Below are 20,917 nucleotides of genomic sequence, written 5' to 3'. Positions count from 1 at the left end.
TGGCTGAAGTGATAGCCACCAAAAAGACTGCTTTCAACGTCAGGTCTTTCAGAGATGCCCTCGACAAGGGTTCAAAAGGCGGCTTCTGCAATGCTCTTAGTACCAGGTTGAGATTCCACGCAGGCACCACTGAGTGCAGAGGAGGGCGCAGGTGATTAACTCCCTTGAGAAAGCGCACCACATCTGGCTGCGAAGCCAGGGAAGCACCCTTCAGGCGGCCCCTGAAGCAAGCCAGAGCCGCTACCTGGACTTTAAGGGAACTGAGCGACAGGCCTTTCTCCAGACCTTCTTGCAGGAACGCCAACACTGAAGAAATTGGAGCAGTGAAGGGAGAAAGTGAGCCTGCTTCACACCACGCTGCAAAGATACGCCAAACCCTGGCGTAAGCAGTAGAAGTAGAGCGCTTCCTCGCTCTCAGCATAGTGGCGATGACCTTGTCTGAGAAGCCCCTCTTCCTCAGACGCTGCCGCTCAATAGCCAGGCCGTAAGACCAAAGGGGGAGGGATCCTCCATCACCACGGGACCCTGATGTAACAGGCCCTGCTCCACTGGCAGCCGCAGAGGATCGTCGACTGAGAGCCTGATCAAGTCCGCATACCAGGGACGCCTGGGCCAATCCGGACCCACCAGGATTACCCTGCCGGGATGCTTTGCCACCCGGTCTAGCACCCTGCCCAACATGGGCCAGGGCGGGAACACATAGAGAAGCTCTTGTGTCGGCCACTGTTGGAGAAGAGCATCTACTCCCAGGGATCGAGGGTCCCGTCCTCTGCTGAAAAAGCGCGGCACTTGGCAATTGGCCGATGACGCCATCAGATCTAGGCTCGGCTGGCCCCAGCGCTTCGTGATGTCCAAGAACGCCTGAGCAGATAGCTGCCACTCTCCGGGCTCCAAGGTATGGCGACTGAGAAAGTCCGCCTTGACATTCATGACTCCGGCAATGTGGGCCGCTGAAAGCTGCTCCAGGTTCACTTCCGCCCACTGGCAAAGATTCATAGCCTCCTTGGCTAGAGGGGCGCTCTTGGTACCTCCCTGGCGGTTGACATAGGCCACAGCCGTGGCATTGTCCGACAGGACCCGTACAGGCTTCAACACCAGTACCGGGATGAACTCCAAAAGCGCCAACCGAATGGCTCTGAGTTCCAGGAGGTTGATAGACCACTTTGCCTCTGCAGGAGACCAGAGCCCCTGCGCTGTCCTTCCCAAGCAGTGGGCTCCCCAGCCCGACAATGAGGCGTCCGTCGTGACGACAATCCACTCTGGGGTCACCAGAGGCATTCCCGCAGACAACTTGTCTGTCTGCATCCACCAGCTCAGCGCCTTGCGCACTGCTGGGTCCAAGGGAAGGCGCACAGTGTAATCCTCCGACATCGGAGTCCAGCGCTGCAGCAAAGAGTGTTGAAGTGGTCTCATATGAGCCCTGGCCCAGGGCACAACTTCCATCGTGGCCGTCATAGAGCCCAACAGCTGCACATAGTCCCAAGCCCGAAGGGGAGAGGCTACTAGGAACTGGTCCACCTGAGCCTGAAGTTTGACAATCCGATTGTCTGGCAGGAACACTCTGCCCACTTGGGTGTCGAATCGAACTCCCAGGTACTCCAGGGACTGAGTCGGGCGCAGCTGGCTCTTCTCCCAGTTGATGATCCATCCCAGGGAGCTCAAAAGAGCAACTACCCGGTCCACAGCTTTGCCGCACTCTGCATAAGAGGGGGCTCGGATCAACCAGTCGTCCAGATAAGGATGGACTTGTACCCCTTCCTTTCGTAGGAAGGCCGCGATGACCACCATTACTTTGGAAAAGGTCCGCGGAGCAGTAGCCAACCCGAAAGGGAGGGCTCTGAACTGGAAGTGTCGTCCCAGGACTGCAAAACGCAGAAAGCGTTGATGAGGAGGCCAGATGGGAATATGCAGGTACGCTTCCTTGATGTCCAAGGATGCCAGGAACTCTCCTGCCTTCACTGCCGCTATAACAGAGCGGAGAGTCTCCATGCGAAAGTGCCGCACTTTCAAGGCCCGATTGACCCCTTTGAGGTCGAGGATAGGCCGGACAGAACCTCCTTTCTTTGGTAGCACAAAGTAAATGGAGTAACGTCCCTTGCCAAGCTGACTTTCTGGCACCGGAACGACCGCGCCCAGGCGGATCAGATTGTCCAAGGTCTGCTGCACTGCCACAGCTTTGACCGGAGACTTGCAGGGAGAGAGTACAAACCCGTCTTTTAAGGGTCGGCAGAACTCTAGTTTGTAGCCGTCTCTGATGACTTCCAGCACCCACGCGTCTGAAGTTATTGTGGTCCACTCGCCCAGAAACGAGGACAGCCGTCCTCCAATCTGCACTGGGGCGTGGACCAAGACCCCGTCATTGGGTACGAGACCCTGGGGGAGGACCGGAGGGAGCACCTCCGGGACGGCGGTCTCTGCGAAAGGAATGCTGCTTGGGGGAGAAATTCCTCTTGAAGGAAGAGGGGGCAGAGGAACCCGACTTGCCCGGGCGGTACCGACGGGCTTCCTGCAACCATCCTCTGGAGGTACCGGGACGAGTACTAGCCCGAGCCCTGACCTCTGGTAACTTCTTGCCCTTAGACGTGCCGAGATCGGTCACGATTTTGTCCAGCTCGACCCCAAAGAGCAGCTTGCCTTTAAAAGGCAACCTAGCCAGGCGGGATTTAGAGGCGTGGTCAGCAGACCAATGTTTCAGCCAAAGCCACCGCCGCGCAGAGATTGTCTGAGCCATGCCTTTCGCTGAGGCCCTCAAGACATCATACAGCAAGTCTGCCAAATAGGCTAAGCCCGATTCCAGGGCCGGCCAATCAGCCCTCAAGGAATGATCCGAGGGGGAAGCCCGCTGCACCATAGTCAGGCACGCCCTGGCCACATAGGAGCCGCAAACTGAGGCCTGCAAACTTAAAGCAGCCGCCTCAAAGGACGACCTTAAGGCCGCCTCCAATCTTCTGTCTTGGGCGTCCTTTAGGGCCGTGCCACCTTCCACCGGCAACGCCGTTTTCTTAGTCACCGCAGTGATTAAAGAATCCACGGTAGGCTACAGATAGGCCTCACGTTCACTCACAGCCAACGGATAGAGGCGGGACATAGCCCTAGCCACTTTAAGGCTCGCTTCTGGGACATCCCATTGAGCCGAAATTAAGGTGTGCATGGCATCATGCACGTGGAAGGTTCTAGGCGGGCGCTTCGTCCCCAGCATAATGGCAGAGCCAACAGGGGCTGAGGGAGAGACGTCCTCCGGAGAGGAAATCTTCAAAGTGTCCATGGCCTGTAACAACAGGTTGGGCAAATCCTCTGGGCTAAAAAGCCGCGCTGCAGAGGGGTCATCCGCTCCAACCGAGCGGGGATCCGTCTCCTCCAAGGAATCCGCAAAGGACCGTTGGGAGACCTCAGACACGCTGCCCTCATCTACATCGGAGGAGACAAATTCCTCCAAGGCCTGGGAATCAACCCGAGGGCGTTTACCTCTGGGAACCTCAACCTCTTTACCAGACGAGGGAGCAGGGGCAGCGTTGTGCATGAGGAAGGCCTGATGCAGCAGCAAAACAAACTCGGGGGAGAAACCCCCCAGACTGTGCACTTCCGCAGCCTGGGCAACAGCCCTAGACGCACCCTCAACCGGCGCTCGCAATAGCGGGGGAGAGACATGCTGCGCATCCAAAATGGCGTCCGGCGCGAAACTCCGCGAAGGAGCCGCGCGGGAAGAACGGCTCTTAACTTTAGCCGCTTCTGTGCCGTCGCCCAAATTAAGGGCGTTCATGGCATTAATGTCTCCAACCTCAAGGGCGGCCCAAGAAGAAGCCGTCCGAGCCGCGTGGCCGGCCAAGATGGCGGAGGCGAGGAGCGGGGGATGGGCGTTTATGGCGGGAAAAACCGCCACGCCGGAGGAAGGACCGGGACATTCATCGGTCATGAAACTGTCACCCAACAAGGGCGAATCAGGGTTTAAGACCCCCGCATCCCCTCTAGAAGCGCTCAAGCGACCCGGGGAGCGACCCTTTGCGCCCTCGCCCTCCGACGCCATATGCCACGAGGAGAAGAATCGGGGAACCCCCTGCCCGCTATAAAAAGGTAAAAATTACCTGCTGTCCGCTCCGAGTTGTAACGACCTGGTGTCCCAGTGAGTAGCTGCAATAGACGCTTAAATAAACGTCGAAATAAACGCCTTTAAGGACGTTCAAATTTTTTTTTTTTTTTTTTTTTTTTAACGGAGCCAGCGGGAGGGGGGAGAAAAGGAGGGACCTGGCACCACCAGGTTTGCACTTGCTCAAAAGAGCCCTCAACCCCAGGCACTCAACAAAACCTAAAATTTAGGCTTGGAGGCCTAGCCAGAGCTGCTGCTGTGTGTGACCACCACCTGCTGAGATAGAGAACATACTGAGGAGTTTCCGGCAGCACATGACCACATATAGGGAGGGAAAAGTTTGCTCTCTATCTCCACCTGCTGGTAGATGGACACAACCCACCAGTCTATGGATTGATCAGCTTGATGATATGGAACTTTTATTGCACTACCCCAACCCCTAAAGGGATATTGGAGTTCGGCTATGTTAAATTTCCTCTAATCTTTTGATGAGGGATGGCCTTAAGCATTGCCCATACTATAGCATCATTATTTTTTATCCAAATGGCGACTTCAAACCTACTTTCTACCCACGTAGAATTCTTGTGTTCAGAATATAAATCAATTTCAAACAATATAATAATACAATAAAAAAACAAAATACAGTATACTCTCATTTTCAGTTACCTACTGAGTTGCTGGAATGGCTGTAATATGTACACAGAAGGAATCAGAAAGAAACAGCTGAAATTATTTCAAATGAGACAAAAGAAATTAAATAAATTTAAAAATGAAAAAAAAAGTTTAATAATTTACAGACTTAAAGCATTCCACTTACTGGTTAATGATGACATATCAATATCACAGCAGATCTAAATGATATGGAAAACAATCAAAATTGCACGTTTCCTGACCAAAATGTCATCTAATAGCATTATGCATATGGAATGTGATATGAGTTCATTAATACTAATTCTGAATTTTTAAAGCAAATCTTAGTTTATTCCAAAAACAACAATGCAGGATGGTTATTACTAAAATAAATGAAATTAAGGGTCTCTTTTGCGCTCTAAGGGCTCCTTTTACTAAGCGGTGGTAAGACCAATGCGGGCAAACCATTCGCTGTACAGGAAGTACCACTGTGGTACCGCAGCAGCTCGGTGGAACTTCCCACCCCTAGCGTGCCGTCATTTCTGGTGCTACAAAAATGTATTTATTTTTGTAGCATCGGATTGTACCTGACAGTAACTGGGAAGTGCCACATGCTGTTAATGCGGGAGCTCTTACCGCCACCTCAATGGGTAGCGGTAAGGGCTCCCCCCCAAAGAAATGGCTGCACGGCAAGTGCTTAACTTTCTGCACAGCTATTTTCTGCAGGAAGGCGAGACTTCCCTTTTACCAGCTGCGGTAAAAGGGGGCCTCGCAGCTCCCTTTTGTCACAGCTTGGTAAAAGGGGCCCTAAATGCTAAGAAGCCCATTTTATACCTATGGGCTTCTTAGAAATCAGAGCACGATAAGCTTTAGTAAAAGGGCCCCTAAATTTTATTTCTTTTTTATTGAAAACACAATAAGAAGGCGTTGTGGATTTTTCTAGTTTGTTTGCTTACCTGATATGAGAGATGAGGAGGGTGGTTGAAGGAATGAAGAAATCATCCACTCTATCAAACTGATTTCCCACTGGCTGAGTATGGATAGTATGGTGGGAAGCACTGCCACTAGCCTGAGTTATCACCTGAATAACAAAAAAATATCTGGACTTTATTGAGTTACAAAAGAACAAACATCTTTGTACCGCTTACACAGCTATGACTTTCCATGAATTATTTTATGGTTTCCTGTAAAATTGTAACTCTCTCTCTGGGTGTATTCCCATATCTTGAGGACTTGAACTTTCCTTTCTTAGCTTTAAGATACTGTTATATTTCCTGATTATATTCCCCCAGATTCTATAAATGATGCCAAAGTTGTGCACATAAATTTGGGTTCGTCCAATTTGCATGTGCAATTTTGAAAACAAAATTATTTATGAAATTTTCAATTGATATGCATTACAACACATAGACAAATGGAAATATAAACAAGCAAAGATTATCTCAAACAAACCTATAAATACTAGTCCACAATATAAGATCCAAGATTAGAAATAAAATTAAAGGAAAAATATTCCAGATACATCAGAAATATATCAAACAGCAGTGTTCAAGAGAGGTCAAACTAGCCAGCAGAGGCAGATAACATTTATTATTAGATGAGGAACTTTCCCTTGAAACTAAAAAAAGTCAATCAGTTGCATATTTATTTATGTATTTATTTATGGCATTTCTATTCCGCATTAGCCCAAGTGGAACTCATGTTCAATGTGGCTTACAATATAAACATTAAAAAAAAGAAAGAAATTAGAGTTACATTTAAAGAATACATCATAAAAATATGTAGGAAGTGATGGGGCAAATTCAGTGGGGCGTCAGGAAGAAGTGAAATAAAAGGAACTAATAATATTCAGCACCAAGTTCTAACATTGTTGAAGATTGAGCTAAAAAAGTAAGATTTCAATAAATTACAAAATAACCCATATAATCACTAGTATAAATTTGTTTTGGAAGAGAATTTCAGATTTTGGTGCATTGGTAAGAAAAGTTAGCATTGCGAATTGTTTTGTATGATACTTTTCTGCAACTGGCGAAATGTAAAATGAGGTATTCTCAGGATGACATGGAAGCATTGCGTGGAGGTAAATCAATGAGTTCATTTATTTAGGATGGTGACATACCAAATAAGGGAGTCCTTTTACAAAGCAGTGGTAAGCCCAACGCATGACCATCTGCTGAAAAAAACCAAAGACCTGCCTTTTACCCGCTGTGGTAAACAGGGGCCTAGGCACACGTGAAAAGCACACGCTGATGCCAGCGCAGGCCCCTTTTTGTCGCAGCTTTGTAAAAGGGGCCCAGAATTTCATGGACCAATGCACAAAGTTTGAATGAAATTTTGCTCTTTATAGGTAATCAGTGTAGATTATGAAGGAGTACGCCTTGTAGCGCTATAAAAATGCTAAATAGTAGTAGTAGTAGTAGTAGAGTGGGGTAGCTTTAGACGAGCAATCGTATTTTGAACAGTTTGTAGTTTTTTTAAAGAAGGCCGCATTTAATTCCAGCATAGATGGAATTACAATAATCGATTTTTGTTAAAACAAGGGATTGGGAAAAATGATTGTGATCTCTTTAGTTTCCAAAGCATATGGAAGGAACTAGAGGCAGCATTCGAGACTTGACTTTCTAAGGATAAAAACTGATCAATTGTAACCCCTAAGATTTTCATTGAGGATACAAGAGGATAGGTTAGGCTCAAAAAATAGGAAATTAGCAAAACCACAAGATATAAAACATCTACATGGAAATCTCAAAGAAAATATTGTCACTAGAGCCAAGACTTGAGGCCGCAGGGCCAAAAAGTCCTTCCTCTTTTTCTGGGTCTCACTACTTAAATCAGGGAAAAACTCATTCAGAGCCTAAGAAAACCACATCCATTTTTCTGAACTATGAACATAAATTAAATTTCTATCTTGTTCAAGTGCAAATGTGGCAATCAATGTTCTTTTTTTCAGTCACAACTTCATTAGAGCTTTCTAAAAAAGCTGTCAATTCCATAGTCTCATAAGATCATTCATTCAAACCTTTAACTCTTGAATGAAAAAGAAAGGTAACAAGCCTTCATTACTGGTGGTAGATTATTACTAGGAAACTACAAAGCTTCCATTAAATATTTCTGTAACCTAGCCCTTGGGCTTATCACCGTAGATTTAGGAAAGTTTAGAAAGCGTAGATTCAAAACTCTACTACAGTTCTCCAAATACTCAAATTTCTTGACCAAACCAGCTTGCTCAGTAGTGCGCAATATAATTGAGTAATAAGCCAATTGTCCTTAATTGGGTGCTATCAATTATTAACATTAATTGGCAACAATTTCAATTTGTACACACAACTTAGTGCTATTCTATAAAGATTGACATGCAAATCATTTTGCGTGTAATTGAAAATGGGGTGTAGCTATGGGAGGGTCGTAGGCAGGTCAGGGGCATTCACAAAAGATGCATGTAGAATTTGTAGGATCCATGTCTAATTTACATATGAGGATTGATACCAGATTAAAGTAGATGTAAATCCCCGTGCCCAAAATTGGGTGCCGATCCCAGCGCTATATGCTATTCTATAAAAGGCGCCCAACCTGGAGCACCCTTTATAGAATACCATTCAGAGTGCATGTTTTTTTGGTGTCCAGGGTTGGGCACCATTTACTGAATCTAGTCCACTGTGAGTAGTTACTACACTTTACCTTATGCTATTTGTACAAGTTGTTTTTATTGATTACTAATTTTTGAAAGTCTATAAATAAAAAATAAAACCCAAGAGGGGGGTAGGAGGGCAAAATTCCCTAGGCCCCACCTCCAAAGAGGGCCCAGTGCCCGGCTTTCGGAAAGTGCCAACAATCACTGTGGATCGCCAACATCCCACAGTTCCACAGGAACGGTAAAAAGTTTTGTTCCCATAGTAAAAAAATCTCTTTCTCTCCGCAGGTCTCACTTATGGGATCCTGGAGCCAGCAGCGATTCTCAGTCAGAGGTTGTCTCTGGAACAGGAAATTGCAGTAGAGAGGGTACAACAGAAGCAAGGCCATGGAGATGGCCCCTGATTGTAAATCACTGCCATCTTCAGGAAGCTGTAGGTAAGACCAGCGGGGAGGAGGAAGGGAGGGGAGAAAAGTGGCAGTGGCCAGAGGGAGAAAAGCAGCAGTGGCTAGGGGGAGAGCAGCAGTGGTGGTGGTGGGTAACAGCGACGGGGGAGGGGGAGATGTGGGTAACAGTGATGGGGGGATGTGGATAACAGCGATGAGGGGTAGGAGCACTGGGGGACCCTGAAGATGTTTTTGCCCTGGGCCTAGCTTTGTCTCCCGACAGTTCTGGCTGCAGATACTCACATAACTTGCAGTATTTTAGAAGCTAGGTATATAAGTTTGAGCCCTGGCCATGTGTACACCAAAGATGACAAGTTACCCATTTCCAAGCTGGAGATTTTAGGACATTCCTGGCTTTCTGAACACCTCATCTTTAGGTATTATGGAACTTCAATCACTGATTTCAATGGGCAGGATCAGGCACTACAAATCCCACACTGCTTCAAGACATAAGTTCAAACCAGGACTGGCCCAAATTCTTCAGCCTGGAATAGGGTAACTTGGCATCTCTAGTGTACACCTTCTTATAAATGTGAGTTAAGCAGGTATTTACAAAATAATGCTTAGGCAGAGGTTTGACAGTTTTTTTTAATTGATTCATTGGGATTTATTAATCCCCTTTATGAAGAGATTCACCCAAGGGGGTGTACAGCATATACAGTTTAAAGATAATGCTTACAATTTGTTAACAGCATAATAGGAAAACAACCAAGTATAAACATAAAAACAATAAATGAGGTAAACTTGAAAACAGCACATTGAAACTTAATAATAGACCTACTGTGAAACAGTATCAAAAATATACACATTTAATAGCACTGATATTCAAATACCTGAGATATAATACAATGATACACCTAATAAGCATGTATTAGAACATTCAACTAATGTAGATATGATGCAAATGATTTTCTACAATACAGCTTACCATATAGCTGAAGAACCAAGTGCAGATAAATGATGGGATGCACAAATGATCATATATCTATGCATACCATTATTCTAAACATTTTCATATGTAATGGGTATGAAAATATTAGTGCCTATATTATACAATTTTTCCCTTTAAGTTCTTTATCTCTCTGATATAAGCTGTAATGTTTCACATTTTTATACACATGCTTATTAGAACACTAAGGGGTGAAGTTATCAACTTTGGCTACCATTAAGGCGGGTTGTTTTACAATTAACAAGGGTTATTAGTAACTAGGTCTCATTGAATAAAATGGAATTTGTGCTAAAATAGCACTAGTCAGTGGTAAAATAACCCATCTTAATGGTAGCCCATGTTGATTACTTCCTCCGTAAATACTATAGCATGTCATGTGCACAATAAAATGGCAATGTTAAAAATACAATTAGGGTACATTCAAATCATACCTCATACAGGGGCCCTTTTACAAAGCTACAGCAAAAAGTGGCCTGTGGCAGTGCGCGCTCATCTTTTGGGCATGCGCTGGGCCATTTATTACCGCATCCTAGAAAAAGGGTCTTTTTTTTAAGGGACTGGAAAATGTACATGCGGCAAAATGAAAATCAGCACTCGTCCATTTTCGGCCTGAGACCTTACTGCCACCCATTGACTTAGAGGTAAGGTCCCATGCGCTACCCGGCAGTAAGCATGCAGCTCATGCCCACTGCCATTTACCGCTGGGTAAGTGCCCTGCAGTAGAAAATATTTTCTAGCATGTATTTTTGGCACATGCCAAATTCAGAATTACTGCCTGGGACATGCAGTAGCCGAGCAGTAATGGCAATTTGGAGCGTGCTGAATGCGCATAGGCCCTTACTGTATACACCAAAGGCCCCATATTCTTATCATTAGTAAGTGAATATTCATAGTCAGATATTCTGTTTTAGAAGCAATGAAAAAGAAGAATACACTTTTTATTTTTTTGGTCTTGGATGCGCAAAATATTTACCTTACCTGAAGTCCTACAACTTTGGCAATAGATTCACTATGGGAGCCTTTTACTAAAGTGTGGTAAATTTTTGTTGTTACTGTTCAATAATTATCCAAATTGGGGTATACTGCAAAGCCCCTGCATTAATTGTTGGAGGCATTCCCAACATCGGTTCATAGAATAAAAGTAAAGAAAAAATATTCAGCACACGTTAAAAGTGCTAACAGATGCACCTGATCCCATCTATTGTCAGTGTATGTAACAGTTGTTACTGTGTTATCTGCTGCAGTAACAGTTAATGAGCAGACAGCATGTGCTACCTGCTTTCCCTCCCCTTTACATGCCATTCAATTAATGCAGGAACTAGCACACTCTATGAAGCTGTTTACTAAATATGTGGAGTATGATCTCAATTTCTCAAACTTACTGCTAATACTTGCCATAGTACTTGCCTCTTGCCATACAGAGCTTCTTTCTGAAATTTATAGGATGTAACATGGGCCTTAAAATTCTTTTTAATCATGATTTTGCATGGGCACAGTTTGAGGGGGAGGTGAGGGGGGCATTGCTCCACCCCCCCAAACAAGCTGCTCTTATCCAAGGTGTCACTACAGGTCGGCACGGGGTAGCAAGTGCCACCCCTCTGCCACCGCAGTTTCAGAATGCCTCAGTGCCTGTTCAGCATCTCACGTCCCCCCCTTCGATTGGCCCCTCTTTACAATACCTAGTACTTATATTGCACCTGCACCAGTTTCTAGTTTGAAGCGGATTACATATTAGAAGAGACATGAGTCAAATGAATTACAGGTGTAGGTAATACATTCCAGATCTTGGCTGTTGATAAGAAAAAAAAGTAAGACAAATTCTCTTAGGGGGTCTTTTAATAAAGCTTAACTTGAGTTATCTGCAGCAGGTCCCATAGGAATTAAATGGGCCATGCTGCAGATAACCCGAGCTAAGCTTTAGCAAAAGATCCTCTTAGATCTTAAGACCCTTACATGTTGGAAATGATAGCCTTAAAAAATGTTGGGTTCCATATCTTGAATGCAGAACTTTAATCAGTGTAAACATATAAGCCAGGGTGATTCCATGATCATTTTGAATATTAAACAACATAATTTAAAGATGATCCTAAGCCTCCACACGCAACCAATAAAGTTCAATATTGTAGCGTAATTCTGTCAAACTTCTTCAATGAGCAAATCAACCATTTAGCCGTAATTTGTTTCATTTGTAACTTCTTTAGCAAGTTCTTAGAAAAACCCAGATAGATTATGTTGCAATAATCTAGTATAGATATCATCAAAGCTTGCACACTAATCTAAACTTATTCTGTGTTAATTATTTTCAAATTTGTCTGAGATTATACATCAACCAGAAACATCACCTAACAAGCACATTTATTTGGGTTTTCAAAGTTAGATTTTGGTCAAGAATAACACCTAGGATCTTCAGTGAGGATTCTAATTTGTAATTCATGTTATTTTCTATAAAGGAGAAATGTTGGGGAGCTATCCTTTTCTGGCAAACCTGTTTTATCACTGTTTAATTTTAACTGATTATTAGCCATCCAGATGACAATCGGAGAATCTTTGTTTACCTCTCCATGCTCAATGTACATATCCTCAAAACCCCACTACTACTATGTTTTACTACAACTTGTACTTCAAGACTTTGTAATTCTATTTACTATGTAAGCAGCATTGAACCTGCTAAGTGTGGGAAAGCATGGGGTACAAATATAATTAATAATAATAATAATAATACAACTCTCTATATTAGATTTAATCTTGTAAATATCAGTGAAAGTCAGTGACTATCAGTGAAATATTTTAAACATATTTATAAATGACCTAGAGATGGGAGTAACTAGTGAGGTAATTACATTTGCTCATGACACAAAGTTATTCAAAGTCATTAAATCGCGGGAGCATTGTGAAAAATTACAAGAGGACCTTACGAGATTGGGAGACTGGGCGTCTAAATGGCTGATGACATTTAATGTGAGAAAGTGCAAAGTGATGCATGTGGGAAAGAGGAACCCGAATTACAGCTACATCATCGTACATTCATCTCAGAACTCCCACTCCCAAATTATCACATCACTCATACCTTTACTCACAGAAAGTTATATACCATATGACTTCATGTCCTTTTATCGCCCCTAAGCTACCATTGTTTCCTTCCAAAGTTGCAATGCCTATGTCCCATTATTACATCCCTAACGACACCTCAACTGCTTCGCTTAACCCTGCATAATATAATCTCTAACTATCTGTAACAAATTGTATTTCCAACATTCAAATCGTATTGTAAGCCATACTGAACCTGCAAAAAGGAGGGAAAATGTGGGATACAAATGCAATAAATAAATAAATAAAATCATGCAAGGTTCCACATTAGGAGTCACAGACCAAGAAAAGGATCTAGGTTTTTCCTCGTTGATGATACGTTGAAACCTTCTGCTCAGTGTGATGCTGCAGCTAAGAAAGCAAATAGAATGTTAGGTATTATTAGGAAAGGAATGGAAAACAAAAATGAGGATACCTTTGTATCGCTCCATGGTGCGACCGCACCTCGAATATTGTGTTTAATTCTGGTCGCCGCATCTCAAAAAAGATATAGTGGATTTAGAAAAGGTGCAGAGAAGGGCGACAAAAATGATAAAGGGGATGGGACAACTTCCTTATGAGAAAAGGCTAAAGTGGCTAGGACTCTTCAGCTTGGAGAAAAGGCAACTGAGGGGAGATATGATAGAGGTCTATAAAATGATGAGTGGAGTTGAACAGGTAGATGTGAAGCGTCTGTTTACACTTTTAAAAAATACTAGGACTAGGGGGCATGCGATGAAGCTACAATGTAGTAAATTAAAAAACGAATCAGAGAAAAGTTTTCTTCACTCAACGTGTAATTAAAATCTGGAGCTCGTTGCCAGAGAATGTGGTAAAGGTGGCTAGCTTAGCGGAGTTTTAAAAGATTTGGATGGCTTCCTAAAGGAAAAGTCCATAGACCATTATTAAATGGACTTGGGAAAAATCCACTATTTCTGGGATAAGCGGTGTAAAACGTTTTGTGCTTTTTTGGGGTCTTGCCAGGTATTTGTGACCTGAATTGGCCACTGTTGGAAACAGGATGCTGGGCTTGATGGACTTATGTACTTAAGTACTTATCTAAGTCAGACTTAGCACTGTGATAACATCAGCATACATAAAAACCTGAAAACCTGCTGTCTCTAATACAAAATTCAGCAAGGACATAAGCACATTAAAATAGAACGGGGGAGAGTAGAATTCTGTGTGACCCCAAACTCCTTAGTCCATTTAATCGAGAGAATCCCATTCATCTTGACCAGATATGATCTTTTTATAAGAAACCCCCTAAACCAATTTAAAACATTTCCTGTTGTACCAATATTATTTAGAGTTTTCAATAATAACTCATGATCCACGACATTGAATGTGCTTGATAAATCAAACTGCATAATAAGAGCTTTTCTCCCTTCACGCATCAAAATTTTGGTCTCAGCTATTAAAGCATAAAATGTGGTTTCAGCACTAAAATTAGCTCAGAACCCTGATTGAGAATAATGCAAAATATCAAATCTGTCCAAGCAATCAGTAATACGTCGTTGAAATCGTCCAAAGAACCTGAAGATTGGAGGGTGGCCAATGTGCCACCAATTTTTCAAAATGGTTCCAGGGGTCATCTGGGAAAATACAGACAGGTAAGCCTGACATCAGTGCTGGGCAAAATAGTGGAAAATATTATAAAGAATAAAATTGCAGAACATATAGACATACATGGTTTAATGGGACAGAGTCAGCATGGGTTCAGCCAAGGGAAGTCTTGCCTCACCAGTTTGCTTAATTTCTTTGAAGGCGTGAATAAACAAATGGATAAAGGTCAGCCAGTTGATGTAGTGTATCTAGATTTTCAGAAAGCTTTTGATAAAGTTCCTCATGAGAGATTCCTGAGAAAATTAAAGAGTCATGGGATAGGAGGCAAGGTTCTGGTGTGGATTAGGAATTGGTTACTGGACAGAAAACAGAGGGTAGGGTTAAATGGTCATTTCTCTCAATGGGGGAAGGTGAACAGTGGAGTGCCGCAGGGGTCAGTACTGGGACCAGTGCTATTTACCACATTTATAAATAATATGAAAATCAGAATGACAAGTGAGGTGATTAAATTACCTCAGAAAACTTTGACTTAATTTTCATTAATGAAACCTGGATTCATTCCCAAAATGATCCTATAATTCTTGACCTATGCCCCCCCAGGATAGAAACTCACCCATTGGATTAGAAAAGGAAAAAGAGAATTACCTCTTTAAGAACACGCAAAACAAGAAGACAAGACCCAATGCCTTGGCTCAATGATGAACTAAGAAAACTAAAAACTCTTTCCAGAAAACATGAACGGGCATGGAGAAAAAAAAAAGATGAACACACTCTTAATGCATGGAAACTAATGCAAAGAAAATACAAATATGCAATAAGACAGTCCAAAAGGCTCTACTATAAAACTAAAATAGGTCCAGACTACAAAGACCTGAAGAAACTATTCCATTTTGTCAATAAACTAACAGATTCTAACTCACTCACCTCTATCAATTCTGAAACCTCATCTACCGTCAATCTTGCTATACTTTAAGGAAAAAATAACAAAATTGCGTAATTCACTCCCTCAGCACAACTCAGACATGGATTATTTAATCAACTGCCTAGATTCTACCCTGGGAGAATACCCTGTAGATCAGACCCTGTTAAACTTTGCCCCCTCACCATTGATTTAGTTACCCAGGCGTTTCATAAATTTTCAAAATCTTATTGCAAACTGGACACCTGTCCTAACCACTTACTCAAATCTGCCCCTGACCGCTTTATTGCAGACCTTACATGCTATTTAAACTACATGCTTTATTGCAGACCTTACATGCTATTTAAATTACATGCTTGAACATGGTTTCTTCCCTGTGGAATATGGTAACATTTTACTCACTCCAATACCAAAGGACACCAAGAAAAAAAGCAATGATCTCACAAATTATCGCCCCAATGCATCCATTCCACCTCTTGTTAAAATGATGGAGAGCATGGTGACCAAACAATTTAATGATTACCTGGATAAGTTCTCTATACTACACAAATCACAATCAGGATTCCGCCCCCTTCACAGCACTGAAACCATGCGTATCACTCTCCTTGCCAACTTTAAGCAGGAAATAGCTTTAGGCAAAAGCATACTTCTCCAATTTGACATGTCGAGTGCTTTTGACATGGTAAACCACAACATTCTACTCAACCTTCTTGATTACTTCGGGACTGGTGGAAATGTACTTAGATGGATTAAGGGTTTTCTAACCTCCAGTATTTATCAAGTAAAATCTAATTCAACCGTATCACCATTGTGGAAAGCAGACTGTGGAGTTCCTCAAGGCTCACCACTCTTCAACATAATGCTGATTCCTTTGGCCAAGTCCTTATCCAATCTAGGCCTTAACCCGTTCGTTTATGCTGATGATGTCGCAATTTATATTCCCTTCAGACATGACCTGTCTGAAATTACCAATGAAATTAATCTTAGTCTGAGCACCGTGAATTTATGGGCAAACTCTTTTCAACTGAAACTGAATACTGAGAAAATGCACTGCCCTATCCTTTCATCTCAACACAATAAGTCCAAACCTTCAACTCTAATCACCCCAGATCGTACCCTTCCAATCTCAGAGAGCCTAAAAATACTTGGTGTAACAGTTGATCACAATCTATCACTTGAAAGCCAAATAAATTCCACTACAAAGAAAATGTTCTTCTCATTGTGGAAACTTAAACGAATTAAACCTTTCTTCCCGAGAGAAGTATTTCGTAATCTAATACAATCAATGGTATTATACCACTTAGACTACTGCAATGGAATTTGCGCAGGTTGTAAAGAACAACTTACAAAGAAACTTCAGACCGCCCAAAACACCGCAGCCAGATTAATTTATGGTAAATCCAAATTCGATAGTGCTAAACCTCTTTGAGAGAAACTGCATTGGCTTCCAATTAAGGAGTGAATCACCTTCAAAATCTGTACCTTAGTCCACAAAGTTCTTTAAGGAGAAGCCCCAGGATACATGACCAACTTAATTAACCTACCTTCCAGGAATACATTCAGATCATCCCGATCATACTTAAACCTTGATTACCCTAGCTGCAACGGCCTCAAACATAAATCCACTTATGCTTCCACTTTCTCCTTTATTAGTACTCAACTATGGAATGCACTGCCAAAAGCTGTAAAAACTATTCCCAATCATCTTAATTTCAGGAAATCACTCAAGACCAGCTTATTCGGAAAGGCCTATCCCAAGGATTCAACATACGTCCCTACATCCTGCAACACAGCAAATTAATGGACCATTTTGGACATCCTTAACCTTCCCTCCTTTTTCCCTGTATACCCTGTTCTTTTGATGCTCCCTGACCACTACACTATACTATATTTGTATATTTACCGGATTGGTGATTGCCTCTACGGTTTGATGTAAGCCACATTGAGCCTGCAAATAGGTGGGAAAATGTGGGGTACAAATGTGATAAATAAATAAATTTGAAGATGACACAAAACTGGCAGATGAAATTTAATGTGGACAAATGCAAGGTGATGCACATTGGAAAGAATAAACTGAATCATAGTTACCTGATGTTAGGGTTCACCTTGGAATTCAGCACTCCTGAAAAAGATCTAGGTGTTGTTGTACATAATATGCTGAAATCATCTGCTCAATGTGTGGTGGCGGCAAAAAAAACAAACAGGTTGCTAGGAATTATTAGGAAAGGGATAATGAATAAGACCGCCAATACTATAATGCCTCTGTATCGCTCCATGGTGCAACCTCACCTCGAGTATTGCATTCAGTTCTGGTCGCCGTATCTTTAAAAAGATATAGCGGAATTAGAAAAGTTTCAAAGAAGAGTGACCAAAATGATAAAGGGGATGGAATGGCTAAAGAGGTTAGGGCTCTTCAGCTTGGAAAAGAGACGGATGAGGGGAGATATGATTGAGGTCTACAAAATCCTTAGTGGTGTTGAACAAGTAGAAGTTTATTAATTTTTCACTCATTCAAAGAGTACAAAGACTAGAGGAAACTGAAGGAAGTTACATGGAAACGCTTATAAAACAAATAGGAGGAAATATTTTTTTCACTCAACAAATACTTAAGCTCTGGAACTATTTGCCGGAGGATGTGGTAACAGCATTTAGCATATCTGGGTTTAGAAAAGGTTTGGAGAAGTTCTTGGAGGAAAAGTTCATAGTCTGCTATTGAGACAGACATGGGAAGCAACTGCTTGCTCTGGGATTTGTAGCATGGAATGTTGCCATGATTTAGCTTTCTGCCAGGTACTTGTGACCTGGCTTGCCCACTGTTTGGAAACAGTATACTGGACTATTGGCCTGACCCAGTATGGCTACACTTATGTTCTTATGTAACCAACTGAATAATAACCAAACCTTCCATAACTTTTTTCAAGAATGTAATTGAGGCTACAGGTCTATAATTACTTACAGTTGCCCATGATGCCTTCTTATTTTTGGTATAGGGGTAAGAATAATTTTCTCCTAAACAAGGTGGAAAACACCACAAGAAAGAGATGTAGTTTCGGTCTGTTTTGAGTCAGTTGCCGCCATGTTAGATGCTGTGTAAGATAGGAAGAGTGCTGGTTTGGTGACCACATTGTGATCCCCCGAAGAAGGTCGTATAGATCGAAATGCCTGGAACAATAGTAGGTGTGGCAAGCTTTTCAACTTATAGTGCTGTACCCACGGAAGTGGCTGAAGCTAATTAGTCATGTTTTTATAGTCCAATGTCTGATGTTGTGAATTTATTTGAGTGATATTAGATTAATAAATTGAAAGAATTTAGTGGTGACAAAATTCTAGTTGTGTAAGAGCTCTAGAGGCAAATGATTGATGACAGGATAAGAGGGCTAGGATTTTGAACAGCTGTGCGCTGTAAGAGATCCAATAGCTCATGTCCAATATTCCTCTGATGCCTCTAGGTATGATTTACGCTACTGCCAAGTTCTACTCCTCTGTTCCTTTTTTTTTTATTATTATTTTGTTACTATTTGGGATTCTGTCAAGTACTTGTGACCTGAACTGGCACTGCTAGAAGCAGGATACTGGGTTACATGGACCATTGGTCTAACCCAGTATGGCTATTCTTATGTGATTTTTTTTTTACCCATTCCTCCTTCAGCTGTGGGATTGTACAGTCTTGCTAAATAGTAGTAGTAGTAGTAGTTATAAATTACCTCATGGGTATGGAGGAGTTTTCTTGTTCATATGTCCAGTTTTTAAGATCTATTAGAGGCCAGTCTACAGTTCCAAAACTGGGTTTACACTAGTATTCTATAATAGATTCTGGACACCCAGCTCCACATACTGCATCAAGGCGCCTACATCTAAGCGCCCCTGTATAGAATTGCCCCCATAGTGGACACTGGAGTTGAAACAAAATTATGATTAAACAAAGTTTAAAATTATATTATTGTCTTTCAGTTTTTAATAATAATATGATCAATTTCAATTTACATTGTATATGGCATTTTCATTTCTATAATAATGGCTTATAATGTGATTGAAAACGCATTAATAGTTTTGTAAAACAATATTGAAATGTTTTAGAATATTAGTATTTAAAACTATACTTTAAGAATCTAATATTTTAGAACACTTCCAACAATCTCTGTTTACTGTGCTGCTCTTACCTGCAATGTGGGTGAAGTCTTTTCCATATTACCCCAACTTAGCACCCAAACTTGGTCATGGGATTTATCATAGTGTAGCTTCACAGGAACAGGATCTGTACTAACCATCTAAGATAAAACAAAAAGAGCAAATTTGCCTGTTAAAAATGTATCTTTTTTAATACAAATATTGTAATATACTCTAGATGTCAAAGTTAGAAATAATAAGGCATGATTCACACTTGAAATGGAGTAATGGTAGAGAAGGCAGCATGTTCCTGTATTAGTTTTGTTACAATGGCCTACTATTGTTTCTCTACATAGCAGTGTTATGAAAAATTACCAATAAAAAAAGTAAAAACAATAACAACAACAAAAATCAAACAATTGCTTGGGGTGGGGGTGAGGGGAGGGATCAGAAGCCCTGATTCTGGTACCACAAGTTAACCAGGTATCAGCCAATATTTAGACAGGTGCCCGGTTAACTTGACACTAAAGTTAGAATAGTTTTTTTGCTGTTCTAACTTTAGCCACTTACTTAATCAGTTGGCAGTTTGAATATGGCCACTAACCAGTTAAGATCCAGCTCCTCCCTGGCTCTCATCAATCTACACCCATGGACTGCTCCAGCACAGTGCAAGGTTGGATGTTGTGATATTCAGTAGCACTGTCCAGTTATCAACGCTTAGGCAGTCACAAGTGACTTAATCAGGCAGGAGCCTCTCCTGACCAGTTAAATCGCTTTGAATATCAGGTCATATGTGTATTCCTGTGCAAAATCAGAAATATAAATCTAATTTTTTGGATTGCTATCCAGAACCTGCTTCCTTTGAATCTGTACATCCTGTTGCATTGTAAAATCAGCATTTGCATGTGTACATACTGCTATATACAAGTGTGACTGCTGTGCAGGACTTCTAAAATGATCTCCTGCCTTTGACACAGGTAATCGTAATCCTTTTTTGGCTAAGGAATATACCTCTTGAGTTGGTATGCTGGTTGACAGTTTTTGTTAACAGAGCCTGGCAGTGCTATGCTTACTCCTACATTGAAGCAGTGTGATTTGGATCCCTTTCTGTATAACCATGATACCACACTTGTTCACTTCCTCATTACCCCCTTCTTAGATTACTGCAACCTAATCCTTGCAGGTCTCCCAGAGAACTATCTTTCACCACAGCAATGCAGCTGCTTGACTTATCTATCTTCAATGTTGTTACAATCATATAACCTCTCTGCTCAAGTCACTGACTTCATATTCACTTCCGTATTCAGTCCAAATTTCTATTACTCATTTGCAAATGCCTTCACTCTGCTGTCCTTCATTACTACTCTCTCTCTCTCTTTCTCATGAACTCCATTCATCTGGCATGTTACTCTGATTTATGCCCTTTTTCTCAACTAACTCCCATACCTCCACTTGTTCAGTTTTGCTATACCATTTGCCCGGGACCAACTTCCAGGAATCAGAGTGTCATGCTTTATCT

General features: G+C 42.1%; 1 protein-coding gene across 2 annotated transcripts in view; it reads right to left on the bottom strand.

Annotated features, from left to right (window-relative positions):
- FSTL5 (follistatin like 5) overlaps window positions 1-20,917 on the bottom strand; it is an 877,920-nt gene that overhangs the window by 46,163 nt on the left and 810,840 nt on the right. For both annotated transcript variants that reach the window (XM_030191590.1, XM_030191591.1), the window contains 2 exons: window positions 19,452-19,559; window positions 5,671-5,795 (listed from right to left, as the gene is read on the bottom strand). In XM_030191590.1, coding sequence (XP_030047450.1) covers window positions 5,671-5,795; window positions 19,452-19,559 — 233 coding nt within the window. The remainder of the gene's footprint in view (window positions 1-5,670; window positions 5,796-19,451; window positions 19,560-20,917) is intronic.

This window comes from Microcaecilia unicolor, chromosome 2 (assembly GCF_901765095.1).
Source record: "Microcaecilia unicolor chromosome 2, aMicUni1.1, whole genome shotgun sequence".
NCBI lineage: Eukaryota > Metazoa > Chordata > Amphibia > Gymnophiona > Siphonopidae > Microcaecilia > Microcaecilia unicolor.
This window is presented reverse-complemented; position numbering and strand designations above follow the sequence as displayed.